We start from the raw sequence: 23,067 nt of genomic DNA on the forward strand, positions 1-23,067 counted from the left end.
CAGAATTGCTGTTCCTCCTACTCATCATACATGTATTGATTTATCACTTTGTTCTAATAGTTTAACATTCCTTTCTTCTTGGAAAATAATTAATGATCCTAATGGTAGTGACCATTTACCTATTTTGATCGAATTTTGTAATAATGACAATAGACAATCATCTAATGAATCCCTTAAGCCTGATTTATGTAAAAATGTTGATTGGATAAAATTTTCGGATCTTATTTCATTTTCGTTAACTTATTTTGATGATTCATTATCTCCACTTGATAATTATAAACAATTTTGCGAAATTATAATTAAATGTTCATTAAAATCTCAAAAATATAAAATTACTCCAATTTCTCCAAGGAAAAAATATCCTTCATTTTGGTGGGATAGTGATTGTTCTTCGGCTTTGAAAAATAAATCCGACGCCTTTAAAAAATTTCGTCGTTTTGGATCAAGGGAAAATTATTTTTTATACTGTAAAGCTGAAGCTAAATTTATTCAAATTACCAAATTTAAAAAAAGGAATTATTGGAGAAATTTTATAGAAAACCTTGATAAAGAATCTTCTCTTTCTTCTCTTTGGTCTGTTGCTAGAAATTTAAGAAATTATAATTCTTCTTCTCCAAATATTCAAGAATATTCTGAAGATTGGATTAATAAATTTGCCTCTAAAATTTGTCCTGATTTTGTTCCTTGTTCCATAAATTTTAAAAATTGTCAAAGATATAATTATTTTCCTGAACTTAGTGCTTCATTTTCATTAGAAGAATTAGATTTAGCATTATCTGTTACAAAAAACACGTCTCCGGGAATTGATAATATTAAATTTATTGTTTTGCAAAATTTACCACATGATGGAAAAATACATTTGTTAGAATTGTACAATTCATTCCTATTTCAAAATATTCTTCCTTCGGAATGGCGTTCTATTAAAGTTGTAAGTATTGTGAAATCAGGCAAGGATCCTTCATTAGCTGATAGTCGTAGACCAATAAGTTTATTGTCATGTCTTCGTAAGCTTATGGAAAGAATGTTACTTAATCGTTTAGAATTATGGGCTGAAAGTAATAACATTTTTTCTTCTTCCCAATTTGGTTTCAGAAAAGGTTGTAGCACTCGTGATTGCACTGCTCTTCTAGCTTCACAAATTAATCTTTTGTTTAATAAGAAGCAGGATATGGTTTCAACTTTTCTTGATGTTTCTGGTGCTTATGATTCTGTGTTATTAGATCTACTTTTTGAAAAATTAAAAAAATTCAATATTCCAAACATAATTGCCAATTTTTTATACAATTTATTTTCTTTCAAAATTATGCATTTTTTTCATAATGGCTCTTCCAAATTGATACGATATAGTTATTTTTGTCTTCCTCAAGGATCTTGTTTGAGTCCATTTCTATATAATTTATTTACCAGTGACATACCGTAAAACGGGGAAACTTTGATAATGCGGGTAACTTTGATAGTGCGAGACCCACAACATATTAAACGAAATAACGAAGTTTCTGTAAATCAGTTAAGCAAAACAAATGCAAAAGTAAAGAGTATTAGTATGACACTTCATGTCAAAGCTGTTTTCATTGGAATCAAGTGCATGTGAGGCTTTTTATACGAATATTAAAAATTGACACAATTTTAGCATTTTCGAAACGCTTACAAACAATCTGTTCTACGATCACTATCTGGTGTAGTTTTGAATAGTTGGCCACTTATGTTTGACAGCCTAGTTATCATAGAACTTGAATACGGTCTCAAATCTCTTAGCGAATAGCATTTTCACAAACTGGGACCATTTTTGTAATCTAAGTCAGAAATTTCTATATAACGTTAAACGCCTAGAGGTATGCAATGCCCTACAAATGTTCGTTATTCATTCAATTTTGTTCGATTCATACTCCATTATCAAAGTTACCCCAAAACAGAAAACCAACTTTCGATTATATGAAAAATTATATATCCATTCATAATAAATCTTTTGGAAATCTATCAACTGCAGTCGATAGCTAGGATGCCAGTACTTGTTTTAAAAATATAAATTATTATTCTTTGAAACAGCATGCATAAATATTCAAGTTTTCTTCGAAAAAACTATCAAAGTTACCCCGTTTTACGGTATCATCTGTTATTCCAAATGGATGCTATTTTTATCAATTTGCCGATGATAAAGTTATTGCTATCAGCGGTAATAATAGAGAAATTATTCGTCATTTTATGCAATGTGCATTGAATAATATTGAAATTTGGGGCAAACAATAATGGTTTTTCTTTTTCTGTTCCTAAAACTAAATTTATTTTATTTTCCCGTAAACGTTCTATCGTTAATATAAATTTATATCTTAATAGTCACGAAATTGAACAAGTTGATGATTACAAATATCTAGGAATATGGTTTGATTCAAAATTATTGTAGAAAAAACATATTCAAGATATCAAGATAATTTGTGCAAAAAGAATAAATTTCCTTAGAACCATAACAGGTACTTGGTGGGGGGCTCATCCTACTGATTTAATTACACTTTACAAAACGACCATTAGATCTATTATTGAATATGGATGTTTTACTTTTATAATTGCTAGTCAATCGCATTTTTGTAAGTTAGAAAAGATTCAATTTCGATGTCTAAGAATTTGTTTAAAATTAATGAATTCAACTCACACTCAATCTATTGAGGTTTTAGCTGGAGTGATTCCACTTAAAACTCGCTTACATGAATTGAATTGTAAATTCATGTTAAATTGTTTTGTGAAAAAACACCCAATAATTGATGTTTTGAATGTTTAAATGATATAAATCCAACTTGCAAAATTTTAGATTCATACAAATATTGTTCTTCTTTGAATATTGTTCCTACAACAATTTCTATATTCAATTATCATAATTTTGATATTAATGTTCACTCGTTTCACCCTATGATCGATTTATCGTTATATGAAGAATTAAAACAAATTCCTAGTAATGAGTATTTTCGTTTCGCTCCTTTATTTTTTCGGCGTAAATTTGTTGGATTAGATTCACATCAATTTTACTATTCTGATGGATCATTAATCCAAAATGTTGCTGGTTTTGGAGTTTATAATTATTATTCTGCTTATTTTTTCAAATTACAATCTCCTTGCTCAGTTTTTATAGCTGAGCTAACTGCCTTGTATTTTACTTGTTCTTTGATTAAAAAATGTGCTCCAAATGTTTTTATTATATGTTCAGACAGCTTAAGTAGTTTGAAAGCACTCAATTCAATTAATTTTAATTCTAAAACTCATCACATTATGTTGTTGCTGAAAAAAGAACTATATTATTTGCATTCTCAGGGATACATCATTAAATTTATTTGGGTTCCTGCTCATTCTAACATTTATGGTAATGAGCAAGCTGATTCTTTAGCAAAATTAGGGGTTCGTTGTGGCAGTATGTTCAACAGACAAATTTCTTCGTCTGAATATTTTACAGATTTAAAACAATATTCTTTAAATAATTGGCAGCTTTCATGGGACTTTAGTGATAAAGGACGATGGTGTCATTCAATTTTACCTAATGTTAGTCGATTTAGTTGGTTCAAAAATTTTGCTGTCGGAAGAAATTTTATTTGTACATTATCGAGGCTTATATCCAATCATTATATTTGTAATAGTTATTTGTATCGTATCAACATCAATGATTCTAATTTGTGTGATTGTGGTGTTGCTTATGAGGATATTGATCATATTGTTTTTCATTGTACGCGTTTTGCTATACCTAGAATTACTTTCTTTAGAAATTTGAAAATATATCATCGTTTGCTCCCTCAATCTGTTCGTGATATTCTGGGAAGTAAATTCTTACCCTCGTTGAAAATACTTTATAGATTTTTAAATGTAGCTTTTTATTTCGTATGATTCTGCTTCGTTCTTTTTCCTCTTTTCAGGTTTGATGGAAACATTTTCAATAAACTCATTTAAGGATGGCATCAAGTTGATTTCGAGTCATGGCCCTTTTTCAAGATTTTTGGCTCTGCAATGGATAAATGCCGCCTGAGCCTTTAGATTTATATGTTATTATTATTATCGTTTTGTAATATAATTTTGAAAAGATAAAGAGGTTTTGTGCCTTTTTGAGAAGAATTTCATAAGGAAATCACTCAAAGGGGCTTTTCCCTCTTTCAAAAATTTTTAGTTAAAAAAATAAATTAAAATAAATAACCTTTGAGAAATTATATGCACTCAAATTGTCGCACGTCCACATTGCAAAATCCACTACAAGACATTTACTTCGAAAAACACAACTTCGAATCGTAGGGTAAATTATGTATTTTGGACAGGCTAAGGATATATCTGGAAACGGCGATTGATTAACTGCATTAGATACTAATATTTTATTACCTTATGTTACTTACATGCTTAATGTCCCATTGTACTTTGAGTTTCTGGGGAGCAAAAGCTTACAAACTGTAGTATTAGCTTCCAAAATAGCGTTTTTTGGCGACCTGTCTGTTATACATTTCGGACACCAAATATACATTTTGGACACCCTCATGTGAATATAATTTGGACAGGGGCGTTATCTCGATATCCATGCAATGGTTTCTTAAAAAGACGATCATATCATAAAATTTTAGGAGTTTACATGTGACTTATGCATTTTTTCGTTTATCGGATGTGTATATTAGTGATAATCAATAATTTCATGTAATGCAAGCAAATATCATCAGATCCACGAAAAAACGCCTGCAAGTATGCATGCATGTAACATTCCAGTGTGTTTCATCAGATGGCCAAATTATATCAACTGAACAAAAACCATAATCTATTTTGGACATCACCTGATTTATGCCTTATATACTCATGTTCAGATTTTAGATGAACTTAGCTTAATTTTAGACATATTTTATCATGTTGCCACTTTTAAACTTTTTATGAATGCCAATTCTGAGCGCTATTATTGCATTTAATGTATGTTCATGAAATGTACATCCTCTTGCATTCGTAGGTTTCACAGATGTTCTGTTGATACAATTTACAATTTTGATATTTATAAAGCCAATTTGTAATTGTTATGGGAATGGTCATCATTAATAAGCAGTATAGTGTATTAATAATGCAATACATGATTTCCCGTACATATATTCCTCACCATCTCATTGGAAATGAGCATACAACGACTAGCCTGTCCAAATTATATGCATGTCCAAGTTATATACGTTACCCTAATTCAATCCGATTCTCACGACCGTGCATCCGTACAATCACAAATTAGCATTCATGATCACGGTTCCCCACTGCCGCCGCCGTTCGGTTCATACTGCTCGGCTCGCGCCAAGAGCATCATTACTGCCCTAATGAGGTGCACTTTGGCCGGTCAATGTCTCGGTTTTACGAGCGGAGCTGGTCCGATATTAAGCTTCCATATGGATGGCGTAGAATCTGCCGTGCTTGTGTGTCTCCATTGATCGAGCGGATCGTGAACTTGAAAGTTGTTTTGGCTGGCGAATGGGTGAAGCGAAAAATTGAAAGTTGAAGTGTGCTTTATGCTCTTTAACGAATTTTGCGCGGGGTTCGGGACGACCCTGCCGAATAGTTTTGGTAATCCCAGCTCATCGATCTCCGGGGCAATGTACGAAGGATTGGGACGAACTGTCAAACCCAACATATTGCTTAGAAGGTTCCAATGCATAGATCAATCCATAAACCTGAAGAAAAGAAAGGTTAAATGTGAATTGACAATTTACAACAAAATATGCGAGGGATCGGGACGACCACTTAAGCTGTAATCAGTCTTTAAGTGATCATTCTTATCCTACTCGGTAGAGGAACGTGGCTCAAAGAAATTTGAAGAATCGCAACCAATATCATACATTCTAAATTGAAAAAGGAATAATATCTAATACATAATTGTTCAAATCTGGGCTAGGGACGACCACTCTTGGAAGGACCGGGACGACCGTTTCCAAGAGCATTCAAACAACCGATCCCATCATTCCGATCTACGGGCGTTAACATCGTGCTACCGTGCATGATGATTTATTTTCCATGATCATCTCTCGCATACATATTGCCGGCATTCCATCATCCATATTCTACCAGCGCCAAAGGCTGGAGATAAATGCACAACAATCGATCACCGCTGAGTTAGCCCGCGCTACAATCAGAAATTGACGACGCACTAACTGCGGAGCGATTGTGGATAGTGTCCGTAAATGACGTCTCATTTTTTGATTAAAAAAATAGTCACATCTTGAAAAGCCAGTTTTTCGCAAAATCACCGCCGGCAGTCATCCCGCGCCTCGTCATCTGAGGACGATCCCCCGTAGCTGCCACTATTACGCTGCGCAAGCGGAGGTGCAAATCAGCGCCCGCCCTTGGGAGCATTATGCGCTAATTTTTATGCTCGCGTAACATCTCCGTCCGTGTAGCATTGGATGCAATATTAATTGAAAATCGGTCGTTGTTTTTGCGTTGCTGGCTGCTGCAACCATGAAGAAGCCTTCATCGCGCTGTCAAAGTTCGTTTGTCATCGTCGTCGTTTCCATGGTAACGATGATGGCCGATCGGCGGCACATTATTGCGCGATGCGTTCGGTCCGATTCGGTTTCCAATCAAGTTGGCCTTGGAGGAAGCGTATCGAGCGCTGATTAGCGCTGACGCCGCCGAATAAGTTCGAAAGTTAATTAGAATGAAACCGATCTCCTCGGCGCAATTTTGTTCGGCGATGAGTCAGTGTGGGCGATTCCGGTTCGGCAGAGCCAGGATCTGCAACCGCTCAACCGTGACCCAAATTTCGGCGCGCCCACTCGTCGAATCAGTTGTGACAGATGACGTCTTCTTGAGATTTTTGCGGATTTTGAATCATCCCTTGACTAAATGGAAATTGTATTCCTTTGAATCACCTTTGCGAGGCTGAGCGATCGTCACCAAAATTGACGCAACTGGTGCTGAGTTTATCTCTGTATTGGCCTTAAAAATTATACAGATTTTACGAAGCAACTCATTGACACACTTGTACAGACGAAGAGGAAAAGTGGAATCTATTGCCCGAGGGGCTTCCAATAGCTTGATCTTTCCTAGTGTATCGGACGCGGATTCAATCGGCAGTGTATAACAAAAGCCTTTTCAAACAGATTATCCACGAAGTTTTGCTAACATACCCCTCGCGCACTCGACGAGAACGCATCGTGTGACCCCTCGGCTGTCAAAACAGAGCCGTCTTTGCGTGGCTTGCTGCGCAACTACTTTCTCTTCGGCTTTACGTGCTTCTTCAGCACTATCGAGGGGAATCCGTCCGCCGCCGGTCGTCCCCATCCCCGACAGTGGTGTCCCGTTTTGCTCAACTCAACACTGTTGTTCTTGTTGCCGTTGATATTGCTGTTGTGATCGTTTCTCGATCTTCGACAAGCCTTTTAATGGGGCTTGATTACGCATACCCAGTGGCTACTGCTTAACTTTCGTTTTCAATCATGAACAAAACCTTCGCAAACGCGGACATTTTCGAGGAATTTTTGCGCACAACCTTGAACAGATCATCGTTGGTCAAAAACACGGTTGCTGATCAATCCGTATTTGTCACCGCCGCCGCACAGATCGATTTCCTTGGTTGCTTGTAGTGCGTGTTGTGTACCAACTTGTCGCGGAGCACATTGGTGTCGTTCGACCGAGGGGCGCACTTTGAATACAAAGCGACCCCCCGCTAATGAGTCCCCCGGCGGCGGCAGTCCTGCTCGAGAACATAGTCACGATTTTTGCCGGAGTTCTCCTTGTTCGCTTTCGCTCTCACTCTTGCACTGCCCTCCCGCTTTGGTTGCAACCATGCGAAGTCGTCGTTTGCGAATTTTGATCACGACGACCCGAACAGATCCGGGCGGGCGACGAAACTATTGATCGCAGTAGGCGCGGCGCGTATCGAGGGTGGCGAGCGCGGACATCGCCGCCGATGATCATGTTAATGACAACGACGGTGACAGCTCGTTAGTTGGTCATTTGTATGTTGGACGGTGGTTTTCCTCATTCCTTTGGACGCGACGGTGGGAGAGGGAACTGTGCTGCACTATTCCGCTGGATAGGAATGCGTTGATTATGGCTGGCGAAAACACTGATTGCTCCGAAGATCAAGTTGGGCGTTCTTCAAGGTGGACGATACGATTGGCTTCGATTTGCATATATGGCTTAATTGTTCAAATGTTGGGATTCCTGTATGGGATCACGTTAGCCATGGAGAGTATGGACCAATGCACGAGTTCACTCGTTGACGTTTGAGTACCTTACGTACCCCGACAAACTGGAACCTAAGTCCAAAACCATCACTGAATTTGAAATTTTCAATGCACGAATCAAAAATATATAAATTTTCAATGCATAAAGGGCGAACACGAAATTATTGCGACACATTCAACAAGGCCAAAACTTTTCTACCAATGGGTAAAAATCAACCCAATTTTGCACACTTTCTCATTGATGTGTATTGTTTACATGCTGTTCAAACTCGAAGTCGTGTTTTTCGATTCAACGAAAATGGGGGTGAACCAACGCGAGTCGAGAGAACAAATTCTTTCCAAACACCTGGAATTTCTTGACCTGTCGCACCGGCAGTTGGGAAAAATGTTGAACATTCACCATTCAACCGTCTCCAGAGTGTTGTAGCGGTTCCAGGAGCGGTTGACGTTGGACCACGGCAAAGGAGCTGGAAGAAAACCGGGACCGGAGAACAAAAAGACGGAGGGAAAGGTGAAGCGGATGATTAAAGCAAATCCCAACGTCTCAAGCCGTGATTTGCTCTTTAACCTCATGTGCCATGAAATTTTGAGCAACTACAAGTAACGACTTTGTTTCGTCTTTGACTTTGACTTCAAAGCAAATAACCCATACTTTCATAAGGACCATATTTTGGCTAGACTAAAGTGATCAGATGTGTTCGCACAGATCATTGCTCTACAGTACAAAATATACCGTTAAGTGCAAGTTTAAAGACAAAGCTTCTAAACAAATTGTAACTTGTTGGAAAATTCATTTTCTATGAAGCCACAAAATTACAGTTTGCCTTTCAGCTTAAGTCGAAACAAGCGAGCTAAAGGATTCATTATCATGTTTTGTTTATTTCTGTAATCAGCGTCCACAGTATCGTATTTTATTCTGTATAAAACTTAAATTCCAGTTCAATGTATTTAAAATTGTTTTTTTTTTAGGATTCTTTAAGCCTTCCTAATGCATTAAGAAAAAGTTACACATGCATTAAGGATTAAAAATAACCATGACATTAAAACGTTCTCAAAAACCCTTTTTTAGACCGGTTCTGATAGGCAGGCTTGATAGAAACTCCTCTGCGATTCAAAGATGAGGTGATTTTGCCGTTTTTTTGAGGAGTAAAAACTGAACTCAAAATTTTCAACACAGATCCTGAAGCGATTCGAGTGAGAGTGCAAAAAATCTCTTTCTTGTTGTGATGCTTACCTTTACTCACGCTTTAAAAGAACTCTTGAGTGTCCCGCCCGAACAAGACAGTCCTCGGGCAGGTATGAGAGCATTATTTTTTTTAATGGAATTTCACTCCGTTCTGTTTAGTGCTGCATTTTATTCGCTCATTTGTCGTTGCCTCTCTGCTTAGCATTTTTTCGCTCCCTTGCAAAGAGGCAAAGGCAGCACGCTGCTCTAGCGTAAGTTATCGAACTCTGATGATGTTGAGAAGTATTATCAAGCCTGCTGATAGGGCTCCAGGAATACCTTCAGCAATTCTTCCAGGAATTCCTCAGGGACTAGACAAGGGATTCTTCCAAGGATTCCTGCAAGAAAATGTCTACAGAGACTCTTTTTGAGAGTTCGCAAGGAGTTCCTGCATGAATGTCTCCAGTGATTCTTTCATAGACTCCTCCTTTACTGGGGTTCTTCCAGCAATTTCTCCGAAGGATTTCTCCAGGATCTGTTTCAGGAATTTCAGGAATAACCCGGAGATATTTCCAGGGATTTTTAGTGATTTCTTCGGGTATTCTTTCAGAGATTCCCCTAGAAAATCTTCCGGAGACATCTTCAAGGATTCCGCCAGGAAAATCTCTGAAAGGCAGAGATTCCTCAAGGAAGAACTTCTGTTCGCTACCAGAATTTCTAGACCGGTTCCGATAGGGCTCCCGAGATACCTTCAGAAATTTGGTCAGGACTTTGCCAGGAGTCCCTTTAAGGATTCTTCCAAGGATTATTCCAGGAATGCTTGCAGTAATTCCTCCATAGATTTTTCCAGTAAAATCTTTACTGGGATTTCTCCGGGAGTTTCTCCAAGGATACCTCAGGTAATTTTTCCAGAAATTATTGCAAAAATTACTTTAAGGACTCCTCCAGAGATTCCTACAAAGATTCTTTTTGCGATTGCTCCTGATATTCCTACAAAAATACTCCCAGGGATCCCTCCAGGAAAATCTCTGCAGGGATTTTTGCAGAAATGTCTTCAAGGCTTTTGCCAGGTTACACTGCGACGGTTCTGGGTCATTTGGCCGAATGCCATTTGGCCGAATGCCGTTTGGCCGAACGCCATTTGGCCGAAAGGGTCATTTGCCGAACGCCATTTGGCCGAATGCCGTTTGGCCGAAATTGAAAACAAAAGTGAACTACAGTTAGCATGGATTAATTATGAATTTCAAAGAACTTATTCAGCTTATTCATAAAAATAGGAAATATCATCATTGATATACATAAGCTTTTTAGTGTTAGTTGAAGAAACAGTCAGAGCTGAAAGAAGAACATCCTAAATGTAAGTAGTTGTTCAATGCTATGCTAGTGGTAATAGCCATCAGCAGATGTTTTGGGCATCGCGTTTGTAGTTATCTATTGACAGTAACTGAAACAGTTTAAAACTTATTCGTCCTTCTGCTGGATCGGCTTGCTGCGATCCCTCGAATCGTACTATGTAATATATGTCATAGTTCTGACATCAATAAGTCTTGGCTTCTTCTTTTCACAACGGAGAAACAGTGTACTTCTTTGACGTAAGTGTTTACCGAGTCGTTTATTGCTATATTCAAGAAACTGTGCAGTGTTCAGTTCCCAAGTTGTAATTTTAATCTTGGAGGAGAACTACATCTCATCTACACTCTTAAAAATAATGAAAATCACTCCGGACGTAATTCACATTATGACTGAATGACACATTATGTAAGTGATGAAATGACGTAAAATGGGTTCTGAAAGATGTATTGAAAGAAAAATGTAATTTTACATGATGAAGGACATGAAAACGATGCCGCTATGATTGACATTTCTTGAGTCTGATTCATCCATCGTATTTAAAATGAGACACAAATTCACGTCATTTGGCTCGCTTCTTTTATGTGCATCCAAAAGACGTAAAATCGCATGATTTTTTTCGGAGTGTGTAAGTTAACCCTTGACCTAAAAAAAAATATGTTTTTGAAAAGAACGTATTTTAAGCTTTAAATAAATTAATTATGAAATATATTTCCCTCTTGAAAGAACAGCCTATGAACAAAAGAAGGATTAATCTCTTATGAAAATTAAAATAAGTGCAATGCATATAATAATTTATTTCACCAGTACAACAACAAAGAATTGCCGATGATTTAAAGAAGGAAAAATTCACAATTAAAATATAAAGTCAGTCATTGCCGATAGTAATGGAATCAGCATAACTAGAAAGAATAGCCTATGTTTAAAAGAAGGAAAAATATTTGATGAAATCATTACAAACACTTGAAACCTCATTACACCATTGGTAATCCAGTGGCGAATCAATCATCACCTCAGAGTCTTAACGTGAAGTTCACAACATCGTCCTGCATAAAAGGGTCGATGTTATCATTCTCTTGGAGCTCTTATCTAGTGACAAACATGACGTCCCGTCACATCACAAAAATCAACAAATTAATTATCTTATCAGTTATTGGGTCACACTTATGAATCCTACACATCAGCGTTGTAGCAATTTGATTTTTTTTGTTCATGATTCGGCCAAATGACCCTTTCGGCCAAATGACCCTTTCGGCCAAATGACCCTTTCGGCCAAATGGCATTCGGCCAAATGGCGTTCGGCCAAACGGCATTCGGCAAACGGCGTTCGGCCAAATGGCCGGACACCCACTGCGACAATTTCTTCAAGCATTACTTCAGAATTCTCCAGTGATTACTTCTGGGATTTCTCCAGAAATTTCTCAGGTAATCCTCTCGAGATTCATCTACAAATTATTCCTCAGTTTTCCTTCAGGGATCGCTCCCACAAGAAATTTATTTAGGGATTCTACAAGAAATAACTTCATCAATTCCTATACACACTTAACCGATTCGCCGAGAACCCAACAGCTGATATCTCGGTAATAATTTGACGATTATCGGTAAAATTTTAATCGAGATCTCGCTAAACGTTTACCGAATCTCGGCGAAAAATTTGAATTGCCGAAACTTGAGTAAAATAAGTACCGAGATTCGGCATTGAAAATTACCGAATTCTCAGCTGTTGGGTTCTCGGAGAAACGTTTTACTGAGGTCGGTGAAATAATTTAAGTATGTAGAGATTCCTCAAGAGTTTCTTTCAGGAATTCTCTCAGGGATACCTCCAGGAAAATCGCTACATGGATTATTGTAACGATTTTTTCTGGAAATCCTCCAGAAACTTTTTTTTGATTTTTCTAGTGTTTCGTTCTTTGCTTCAAAAAAAAATCCTCCGGGAATTCCGCCAAGAATTTACCCAGTGAAATCCTCCTCCACTTAATTTAGCTCCTTTTCAGAAGAAGTTTTTTCTTTTAAATCCTCAAGGGATTCCTGGAGCAATCCCTGGATGAACCTCTAGAAAAATCTATTGTAATCCCTAGAGAAATCCCCAGCTGAATTTCTAGAAGAATCCGTGGCAAAATGCTTGCAGGAGCCTATGGAGGGATTCTCAAGTAAATCTCTGGCGAAATTCCTGAAGAAATCCCTGGTACATCAAAGGTACATGCTTTTCGGCTACGCAGACTTCTTCTTTTAACTGTTTTTTTTATAATAAAGACTGCGTAGACGAAAGGCATATTTCATTAAAATATACAGCTGATTTTCTACCAGCTCATCCCTGGAACAATTTCTAGAGGAACCCGACCAGTGGATAACAACAGAGTTGTAACAGTTTTTGTTACTCAGATAGCGCATCTTTTTCTAACAATATATGTTATAATTCTGGCTGGTTAGTAGTTAAAATAACAAAAATTATAACACAATTTTTTGTACACTGAACAAAATTGAAACAAAATATGTTTCAAATCAAACAAATTATAACTAACTTTGTTATTTTTATAACAGAATTGTAACAAAATTTGTTAATTTCTTTGATCACAGATTTTTGATAACAAATGATGTTATGATTATGTTCTTAATTGAAACAGCTTTTGTTATTATAATCGATTTTGTTTGAATTGTGTTATAATTTCCTCCATCAACTCAAAGTTCTTCTAACAAAAATAAAACAAAATTTGTTATTAGTAACAAATTTTGATATAATTGTGCTATGATTCTGTTGTAATCCATTGATCTGGAAGGCATGTAGAGATTTTTCTGGAGCAATCCTTGGAGAAATTCCTGAAAAGAAAGCCGGAGAAATCTCTGCACTAGTCTCTGGAGAAACTCCTGTTGAAATCTTTGAAGTATTATCAAAGTGAATTACTGAAGGACTCCTGGAGGCCTGGAGGCATCTCTGGAGAAATCTCTGGAGAATCCTTGGTGATATCTAAAGAAGAATAACAGTTGAGATATTGCTGGTTTTATCCCTAGAGAAATCCCTAAAACAATCCTTGGAGGAATCCATGGAGAAATTTCTGAAGAAATCTCTGGAAGAATCCATTAAGAAATTTTCAAAAAGAAAAAAAAACTGGTGAATTTTTGTAGAAATTTTCCTTATTGAGAAATTGACAGGATAGTTTCAGATGAAATTTCTGCAGGGATTCATGGAAGAATCTCTTGAGGAATTTCAAAAGGAACACTTGGAGGAATCCCGGGAAGATTGAAGGCCCAGAACGAATCCCTGGAGCAATATCTAGGGAATCTGTCATGTAGCTATTGTCCTATTGGTAACTCTGGGAGAATTAATGGAGGAAACTCTTGAGTAATCCCTGAAGGATTTCCTTGAATCCCTGGAATCCGGAATAATTCCTGGACGAACCTCGAGATATGTGGGGATATCTTTGTATGTATCCGTGAAGGAATCCTCGGAGGAAATGGAGGAAATTCTGGAGAAATTACCAGACAAATATCTTGAATCCTCGAAGAGATTGTCTAAGTGTAACTCCTGGAGGAATTCCTGAAGTCTAGATAAATTCTAATAGGTTCTAGCTCTTGATCTTTGTGACCTAGAAGATGATGTCTTCAGCAACGTTCGTCAGAACACGGCAAGTTATTGGAAGAAGTACAAGATCATATGAAAACATGACTCCACTAAATCATCAACGTATGATCTTGTTAGTTGGTCTTAGGACTAATGGGACCGCTGAACCCCAACATTATCTGACTTTGAAAGCAAGGGGACGCAACTCCATAAAGAGAGCGGCACGTGGCGGTGGTTCCCAACTACGGTGTTGAAGGCCGCCGAACCATTAACGGACGTTTTACTACGGGGACTTCCCCCGTGGCTGTCGGAAGGTCTTGTGAGCGCAGAACTGTCGTGGCAGGCACTTGATGACATTTCCTGGTAGGGGCTCGGCCGGGGATGGCCGTGAAATTAATATCTTGAACTTGCGTTTGATGTGGCCGGGGAGACCATCACCAAGAGATGATCGTTAAAAGTGATCATTAGTGGTCATCTAATGGATTAGGTTTGATGTTTCCATCAGAAACTAGTCTGCGGTAAATTTTGGCTATATATAGCACTTGAAGTTTGAGGTCAGCGACTTTATACTTTACGATGCATGATAATTTCTATTAAGGTGAAGGTGTAATGCGTTCGTTTCCTTGAAACATTATTTCAGTTGGCGCTTTAGTACTTTGCAATGCCAGTGCCACTTCAAATCGACATTCTTCCTAACTCGATTCGACATTCTTCGGTACGGAATATGGTAGAGTTCATATTATTGGAAGAAAAGAACTCAGTACTTTAAGACGTCTAATTCTTCTGTGTCTTAATTTGAAGACTTCAGTAGGACGTTTTGTGCTAATTTCCATCGTATTAAGCTTTGATCAATGAGAACCTGCAATTGTTCTAGTTTTGCGGTGCTCGATGCTGATACAAACCGATGCCAAAAAATTCTTTTCCAAGACAGCTTTCGCATTGAAAAATAAGTTTTTGATAAACCTTGATCGTTAATTGGATATATTGCAATGAATAAACACTTTCCGTTGCCAATATCCGTCGTATCGGTTTTTATTTCGGTCCCAATCAGTTTTGATTCGTCTCACAATTGACGATTCACTGTGATAAAGTGAGTGGTCAAAATACAACACTTCAACATCATATTAAAATGTTTAGCTAGGTGATTTAGATCTTCGGGCATCCCCCTCCATTCCTGCAGCATGACGAAATATGGGGATTTCCCTCTAAATTTATTGACCCGACGAATTCCATCCAGAATGAGATGAAGAAAAAACGAAATCAAATACTATCGAGTACGAACTTGATAGTATTTGATTTGGATTAAATTTTGCACATGTTTTTGGTATGGTAGAATAAGTGTTTTCCATAGAAAAATTGGTCATTTTGACACAAGAATAACTTTTGGGAATGGCCTATACATTTTGCATGCATTTTATTTGAAAAAATATAATTCCGAAATTGTTCATTTTGGAGAAAAATGTTCTATGAAGAAGTTGTTGTGGACCGTTTGGACTATAACAAAAAAAAACTGAAAACATATTTTATTTATTTTCATAAAAAAATCCAAAATAAAACTTAAATTTTAAATTACACAAAAACCTAATTTTGATTTTTTTTTAATTTTCACCAAAGAATCTTGATAGTAAACAGATGTTGGGACAAAGTTTCATGATGGAGACATTTTTAATAAAAATTTTCTAAGAACAACTTTTGGTCGATTGTCAAAATTCTGTTTTTTTGTCAAAATAAATACGTTCTGATGATACAATAAGAATCTTGAAATTTTTCTGAACAATAATTATTATGAACTAGTGGTCCTGGCAAACTTTGTCTTGCCATCAAGTAGGCTGTTGAAAAACGCTTTTGATCGTCCCATATAAAATGACAGTTTCGTTCGCACTCGTTTTTTTAACTTTCCCGGTGAATATCCTGGGATTTTCATACACACAAACACGTCAGAACCCTTGACGAACAACACTGAGAAAGAATCATTCAAATCCGTTCACCCGTTCGTAAGCGATTTCGTAACATACAAACACCATTCCATTTTTATTTATATAGATAATTTCTCTAGAAGTAGCCAATTTCGAATTATATCGAGTTTAATGCAAATAATATTATTTAAATTATAAAATATGCCATTTTCACTAGTTATTCGCGATTCTCCATCAAGGAAAATAAGTAAGTGGAAAGAAATATGGTCTTTATTTTCGAAAACGTATTATTATTAATGGAAAATCGCGAATAACTAATGAAAATGGCCTATTTTAATATTTAGATAATATTTTTTGCATTAAACTCGATATAATTTGAAAATGTCTACTTATAGAGAAATTTTTCACATAATCATTATGGTTCAGAATCATTTCAAGATTCTGAATCGACCAAAAGTTGTTTTTAGAAAAACTTTTTATTACAAATTTCTCCATCATGAAATTTGTACGTCTGGGACTATCATAGAATCTATGGTGAAAATTTGAAAAATCTTAAAAATGGGGTTTTCGTGTAATTCAAAATTTTTTTTAAAAATATTTCATTACAAAACATGAAATATTTTTTTCAGTGTGTATTTTTTTCTTGTAGTTCAAACAGTTCACTACAACTTCTTCATGGAACATTTTTCTCTAAAATCAACAGTTTCGGAGTTAGAATTTTTCAAATAAATTGCATGCCAAAAATTTATAGGCCATTTTCAAAAGTTATTCTCGAGTCAAAATGATCGATTTTTCTTTGGAAAACTCTTGTTGTATCATACCAAAAAGACGTGCAAAATTTACTGCAAGTCTAAGATGGCCGAGTTCTGTGACTGATCGATTTGTCATGGAATTCGTCACCCCATCAAAATTCAGCCCATAAATATAAGCACAGTTAGTTTTGACCGAACAAATTCTTGACTGCTCACAGTGCAACGAAAACAATCCTTTACTCTACGAGGAATCGTTTTCTACTTGATGTTTGTTCACACATTGTTGCACACAAGTTTTTTTCTCAGTCCGAACGTTTTTGCAAAGTTTCAGATAATTTGGCCGAGAAAAACCCTCTATGACTAAGTGAATCATGGAAGTGCCCAAATAGTTCTTCGCCCTATATGCGGTCGTTGATGGAATATAATTAAAATTCCGAGAATTATAGAAGCTTTACGGCATGTGATTGGAAAGAAATCCTTCAGTGAAGATGTACGAAGGTACAATGTGGCGTGTCTCAGTCGATCGCTAATCAGATTTCGCTCGGTACGTCTTCGTCCATGCGGTTTTCGGTGAAAAGTGCAAAGTCGATAATTAAACTGAAGTTATTTATAGAACTACAGTAGTTTTATTGCATTTTTTAGTGTACAAGTGAAAGTGGAATGTATATGGTAGGTAACGAATATCTGTCGTACTGGACTATTTTGAATTCGATAAGACGAATATTAGCGCTTGCGACGAAGTAGATCGAAACCCTAGTCATTTTTCATATGCTCTTTAAAGTGCATCAACTGCAGCAAATCGCTTCTCCGATGATTGTTGTTTTGATCACATCTCTTTCTCTCAGTCTTAAGCCGGACGCCCTTGACCCGTTTACGGATCCGTCGTCGCTTGGAATTCCCCCCGAAAATTTACACTCTCACTTGTGCGCGCATTCATTTGCGCCACGTTCGTCGTTAATGCATTTCGACAAACTTGTCGACGAAACAACGGTACCTTCTTGCTGCAGTGCAGTCTGAAGAAAAAGAAGTCGGTGCCAAGTAGTGGATGGTTGTTGGTAAACATGGCCACTCGTCAATGAATGGGTCGTAAAATCGCACTTTCTTCGGTTTGACCATTTGGGTATGCGGCGATGGTTTGGTGGATTGCACACAGTACACTATGAACGATCAGGTGGCCAAAAATCAAAAAAATAACAAAACTCATTATTTTCTTGAAAATTTGGTTTTCGTATCACGAAACTCAAATAATTTCGGCCATATGATTAGATCATCTGGAAACCGCCCATAGTGCAAGTACCGATAGCGCCGCCGCCTACTTCGTTGCATCGATTAGCGCACTTTTCCTCGTCAAAGTGGGCAAGCAACGCACTTTTTGTCGGTCGTGGCCTGGCATGGCCTGCTACGAGGTGCGCCATAATGCGCATCTAAATGGCCATCAAATTAGTGGCGCGCGAACTATTTAGGGGCAGTGTTCGGAAATCGTTCCAATCGGAAGAAAAGGGAACGATTGATGTTTCAATTAGTGGCGGTGAAAATGGATGAACCGCGATAATTAGCTGCGGATTTGGCGGGTTAGCGTTGTGCGCGATGCGCACAGAAATACAGTAATGGAATGTTACATCGCCCGTTTTCTTCATTAATAACCTCCATTTTCTCTCTCTCGCTTCAATTACAGGTGACGCAAGCAGGCGATTATGTTCTAGCTGTTGCATCGATGCTGTTGGCCCGCCTTAAACACGACGAAGTCACGCACATCCTCAGTCAGGTAAGTCCCAAAATCGATTTAGCACCAACACCCGCGGAGAGCCGTCCGCTTTCCAAAACGTCGGCGAGTGCGAGTCCTTCGGATATCTCAGTCAGTGGCGGCGCGCGTTAATTCAATCGACGACTTGTTCGACGTAATAATTCATCTGCGCACCGCGGGAGGGCAATTACCTCCGCTGTTACCCCTTTTGTACTTATTGTTATGTTGTCGGCGGTGGTAATTGATCTCTTCTTTGAATTGTACGGAGTGCCCCGAAAACCGGGGAGTCCTAAAAACCAGTTCCGCTATAATATGAGGGGACTAGCCCAGTAACGGTGCGCTCTTTTCTCTTTGCATTTTACAATCGCAGCAGGCTCACGTAAACATTGCGCCACACTTTGAACACATGTTTTTTGGCAAATCGTAAAACAAAGTACGATCCGCGCTGATCGTCGGGGGGCTTTTACGAAACGAGTCGGTCAGTAAATTGATTTATGGCTTTTTTTTAATCGACCTCCCCGAAATTAGCGAGATGTATCCATCGCTTTTGCTATTAGACGTGGTTCGATTGGACTTTGTACCGAACAACTTAGTTCCTCATCATAGTGAGCGGTGCGTTTAGTACATTACAGTGGTCGACATTCGTTTAGAAGAATTCAAATTTTTCGAAAAAGTTTTCAGAAGTAAAACAGGATAGTAGTTTTACTGTAAAATATTTTGTTCGTGTTCGATGAGTCTTATCATAACTGCGACCAAAAATATTTCGGCAATCCGGCAATTTTAGAACTTCAGCTAAACGAATGTGCTCCACTGTACCTCGAATACTGTTCTAAAAACGCTTGTTAATTTACAAGGTTTCATCGACCACTTAATCCGTAAGCGGATTCATAAGTGCTCAAGACTTGAATTTGCACCCTTAGCTTTCCATTCGCTTGTTTCCGTCGCTCAAGGTCTTTCCCACCAGCGTCAGCATCAGCTGGGATGTGGAACACACCGCACTCGACGAGATGACTGCAAGCCTTAAGAACTTGTGTGTCGCAATATTGATACATCACGCGCAGGCGGCAAGCGCTTCTTCATCCCGTTGCAGCCTCACGACGTCGTGCGGTGGACGATGATCATCTGAAAGTGGAGATGTTGGAAACGCACTGCAGCACTTCTGCCGCTAAAAGCCGAGACGAGGTGTTACTTGTACCGTACGATAACAGCAAGGGGTGTCGGATTGCCTTAGGGCGACTTATTTACGATCGCTGAGATTTGTTGTTTATAAGTATGTCTGATGATCCTCGGTGGCATTTGCAAGTGATTGTCGTTCGTTGGAATGCTGGTCGGCAGACAGTTTGACTAGATTGTGGCACAGTGTTGCTAGAATGATCTACGATAATGGCAAGTTGGATGTTCTGGGGCCTTCCTTAGCCGAGTGGTTAGAGTCCGCGGCTACAAAGCAAAGCCATGCTGAAGGTGTTTGGGTTCGATTCCCGGTCGGTCCAGGATCTTTTCGTAATGGAAATTTCCTTGACTTCCCTGGGCATAGAGTATCATCGTACCTGCAACATGATATACGAATGCGAAAATGGGAACTTTGGCATAGAAAGCTCTCAGTTAATAACTGTGGAAGTGCTCATAAGAACACTAAGCTGAGAAGCAGGCTCTGTCCCAGTGACGACGTAATGCCAAGAATAAGAAGAAGAAGATGTTCTGGATCTTCCAAACCGTTCTGGAGTTCGGAACATGGGATCTACGGCAATAACGACAGTTTAGTTAGATACACAAATATTCGTTTATTTTAGCAGCAATTGGTAATACCTCAGTTTCTATGGCTTTTTCTCTTAAAATATTACAGTTGCCTCTCCACATCTCGATATCGAAGGGACCATCGAGATAGGGAGAGATCGAGACAAAGAACAAATTTTTGATGAATACTAGATTAAAAAACACTCCGTTGCCAAGAAAGTAATACACAAACAGACGTCATTTTGCGCTCCTAATTTGTTTTGAATCCCAAAACTTTGGTCTAGTAACCTTAGATATTAGTCATATCGACATACGGAGAGAAAACTTAGAACAAACAATCAACAGAAACACATCGAGATATGGAGATATCGAGATAAGGAGGATATCGAGATATGGAGAGTGAAAATATATGCAGACTGAAGGGACTTATGCAATTATCGACATAGGGAGAGATATCGAGATGTAGAACATCGAGATGTGGAGAGTCGACTGTAGTTAAACCTCCGTGAGTCGATTTTCCATTACTCGAAATCGACTCATGGAACCATACCCTCAAACAGCCTTCCATAGTATTGCTGTTCCATTACTCGATATTTCCATGAGTCGTTTGTCCCTTCAATATCGACTCATGCTGGGTTGACTGTAATTTCTCCAGGAATTACTCTTAGGTTTTCCATATGACTTCTTCTAGAAGCCAAATCTTTTCTCCAGTTTTTTCAAAAGTGTTTACAGCTCAACGTCCCCTCAACCACATCCTGGATGCTTCAGAAATGTGCCGTCCCACAACGTGCACCTCCAACGTCTCAACTTTACCAACGATGATATACTTAGAGCACTAGCGAAGATCGATGCTTCGAAGGGAGCTGGAGTTGATGGGTTGCCACCCGCCTTTGTGAAAAACTGCGCCATATCTTTGGTCACACCTCTTACGCTGCTCTTCAACCGTTCCTTGGAGGAAATAACATTCCCAAGTTTGTGGAAAACTGCTTGCATGATCCCCGTGCACAAATCAGGCAGCTTAAACCACGTGGAGAACTATCGGGGTGTATCAATTCTCTGTTGTATAGCCAAAGTCTTTGAGACGCTAGTGCACGAAGTTTTGCTTAACGCTGTGAAACCGCTCGTCTCCGATTACCAACATGGTTTCGTTCCACATCGTTCGACAACCTCTAACTTGCTATGTTACACGACCGTACTGTTCCGAGAGATTGAGCATCGAAATCAAGTCGATTCTATATATATTGACTTTTCAAAAGCGTTCGACACCGTTCCGCATGCGTATGCAGTAGAAAAGCTGAAGCACATAGGACTACCGGATTGGATTATGGACTGGATTTTTTCATACTTGTCTGAGCGAAAAGCATTTGTCCGGGTTAACTCAGCACGCTCCGATGAATTCGAAATACCGTCTGGAGTACCACAAGGCAGTGTGTTGGGTCCTCTCATCTTCGTAATGTTCGTAAACGATCTCTGTTCTCGAATTTCCTCCGGGAAGTTACTTTTTGCTGATGATCTAAAAATATTCAGAGTGATCGCGTCGGCTCTTGATTGCAACGTTCTCCAGAACGACATCGATGAGCTTTTGCGGTGGAGTAATGAGAATGGCATGCGTATCAACATTAAAAAATGCAAATCGATCTCTTTTAGTCGATGCAGAAATCCTATTGTGCATAACTACCGTGTCAACTCCGTTCAGTTAGAACGAGTTGAATCTATAGTGGACCTCGGTGTGACTATAGATAACAAACTCCGCTTTAATGAGCATGTTGCCACAATGACTGCCAAGGCTTTTTCCGTACTCGGCTTCGTCCGACGTAATGCTGCACAACTAACAGATATATATGCACTAAAATCACTATATTGTGCCCTGGTGCGAAGCATCCTGGAGTACGCATCCCCTGTTTGGTCGCCATATTACGCATCGGAGGTTATTCGCATAGAACGTGTACAAAAACAGTTTATTCGTTTTGTGCTTAGAAATCTTCCTTGGAATGATCCTTTGCATCTTCCACATTACCAAGCACGCTGTCGCCTTATAAATTTAGAGCTACTCTCGGAAAGAAGGAAGAAGTTGCAACAGTTGACAATATTCGACATCCTATGCCAAAACATTGACTGTGCTGAAGTATTGCAGCAGATTTCATTCAATGTACCTCAGCGGCCGTTAAGAAATCACGCATTTATTATAATTCCTGGGCATAGAACAAACTACGGGTTCAACAGTCCACTTAGTTCATGCATTAGGGCTTTTAACACTGTAAGTGAGAACTTTGACTTCAATTTGACAAAGCAGTCCTTCAAAGCTAGGTTAAGATATTAGATTAGGTTAGTCTGTACGATTTTATCGAAGACCATATACAATAAATAAATAAATATTATGTACCTGAAAGATTATCAAACGTTTTGAATAATTCTTGTAGGATTTGAACCTGTGATTTTTACAATTAATCATTCTGGTTTGAGACTTTCTCCGAAAGCACCTCAGAGGTTAATTTATTTAACTACATAATCATTCTGATTTTTCGTTCGTTTACGAATTTCGTGAACGATATTCCTTTGTTTTTTTTCACAGATATTTCTGTGTGGGAATCACACGGAGAATTAGATAGGAATTCTTTAGAAGGTTTCTTTTGAAATTGTTCCAATGATTCCTTCTAATGTTTCAAAAATAAATTT

General features: G+C 38.2%; 1 protein-coding gene across 3 annotated transcripts in view; it reads left to right on the top strand.

The window, feature by feature from the left end:
* The window catches only part of LOC5574208 (decaprenyl-diphosphate synthase subunit 1), a 328,976-nt gene that overhangs the window by 240,672 nt on the left and 65,237 nt on the right, over positions 1-23,067 (top strand). For all 3 annotated transcript variants that reach the window (XM_021839192.1, XM_021839194.1, XM_021839193.1), the window contains exon 6: positions 18,589-18,678. In XM_021839192.1, the coding sequence (XP_021694884.1) occupies positions 18,589-18,678 (90 nt within the window). The remainder of the gene's footprint in view (positions 1-18,588; positions 18,679-23,067) is intronic.

Source organism: Aedes aegypti, chromosome 1, assembly GCF_002204515.2.
Source record: "Aedes aegypti strain LVP_AGWG chromosome 1, AaegL5.0 Primary Assembly, whole genome shotgun sequence".
Classification (NCBI taxonomy): Eukaryota; Metazoa; Arthropoda; class Insecta; order Diptera; family Culicidae; genus Aedes; species Aedes aegypti.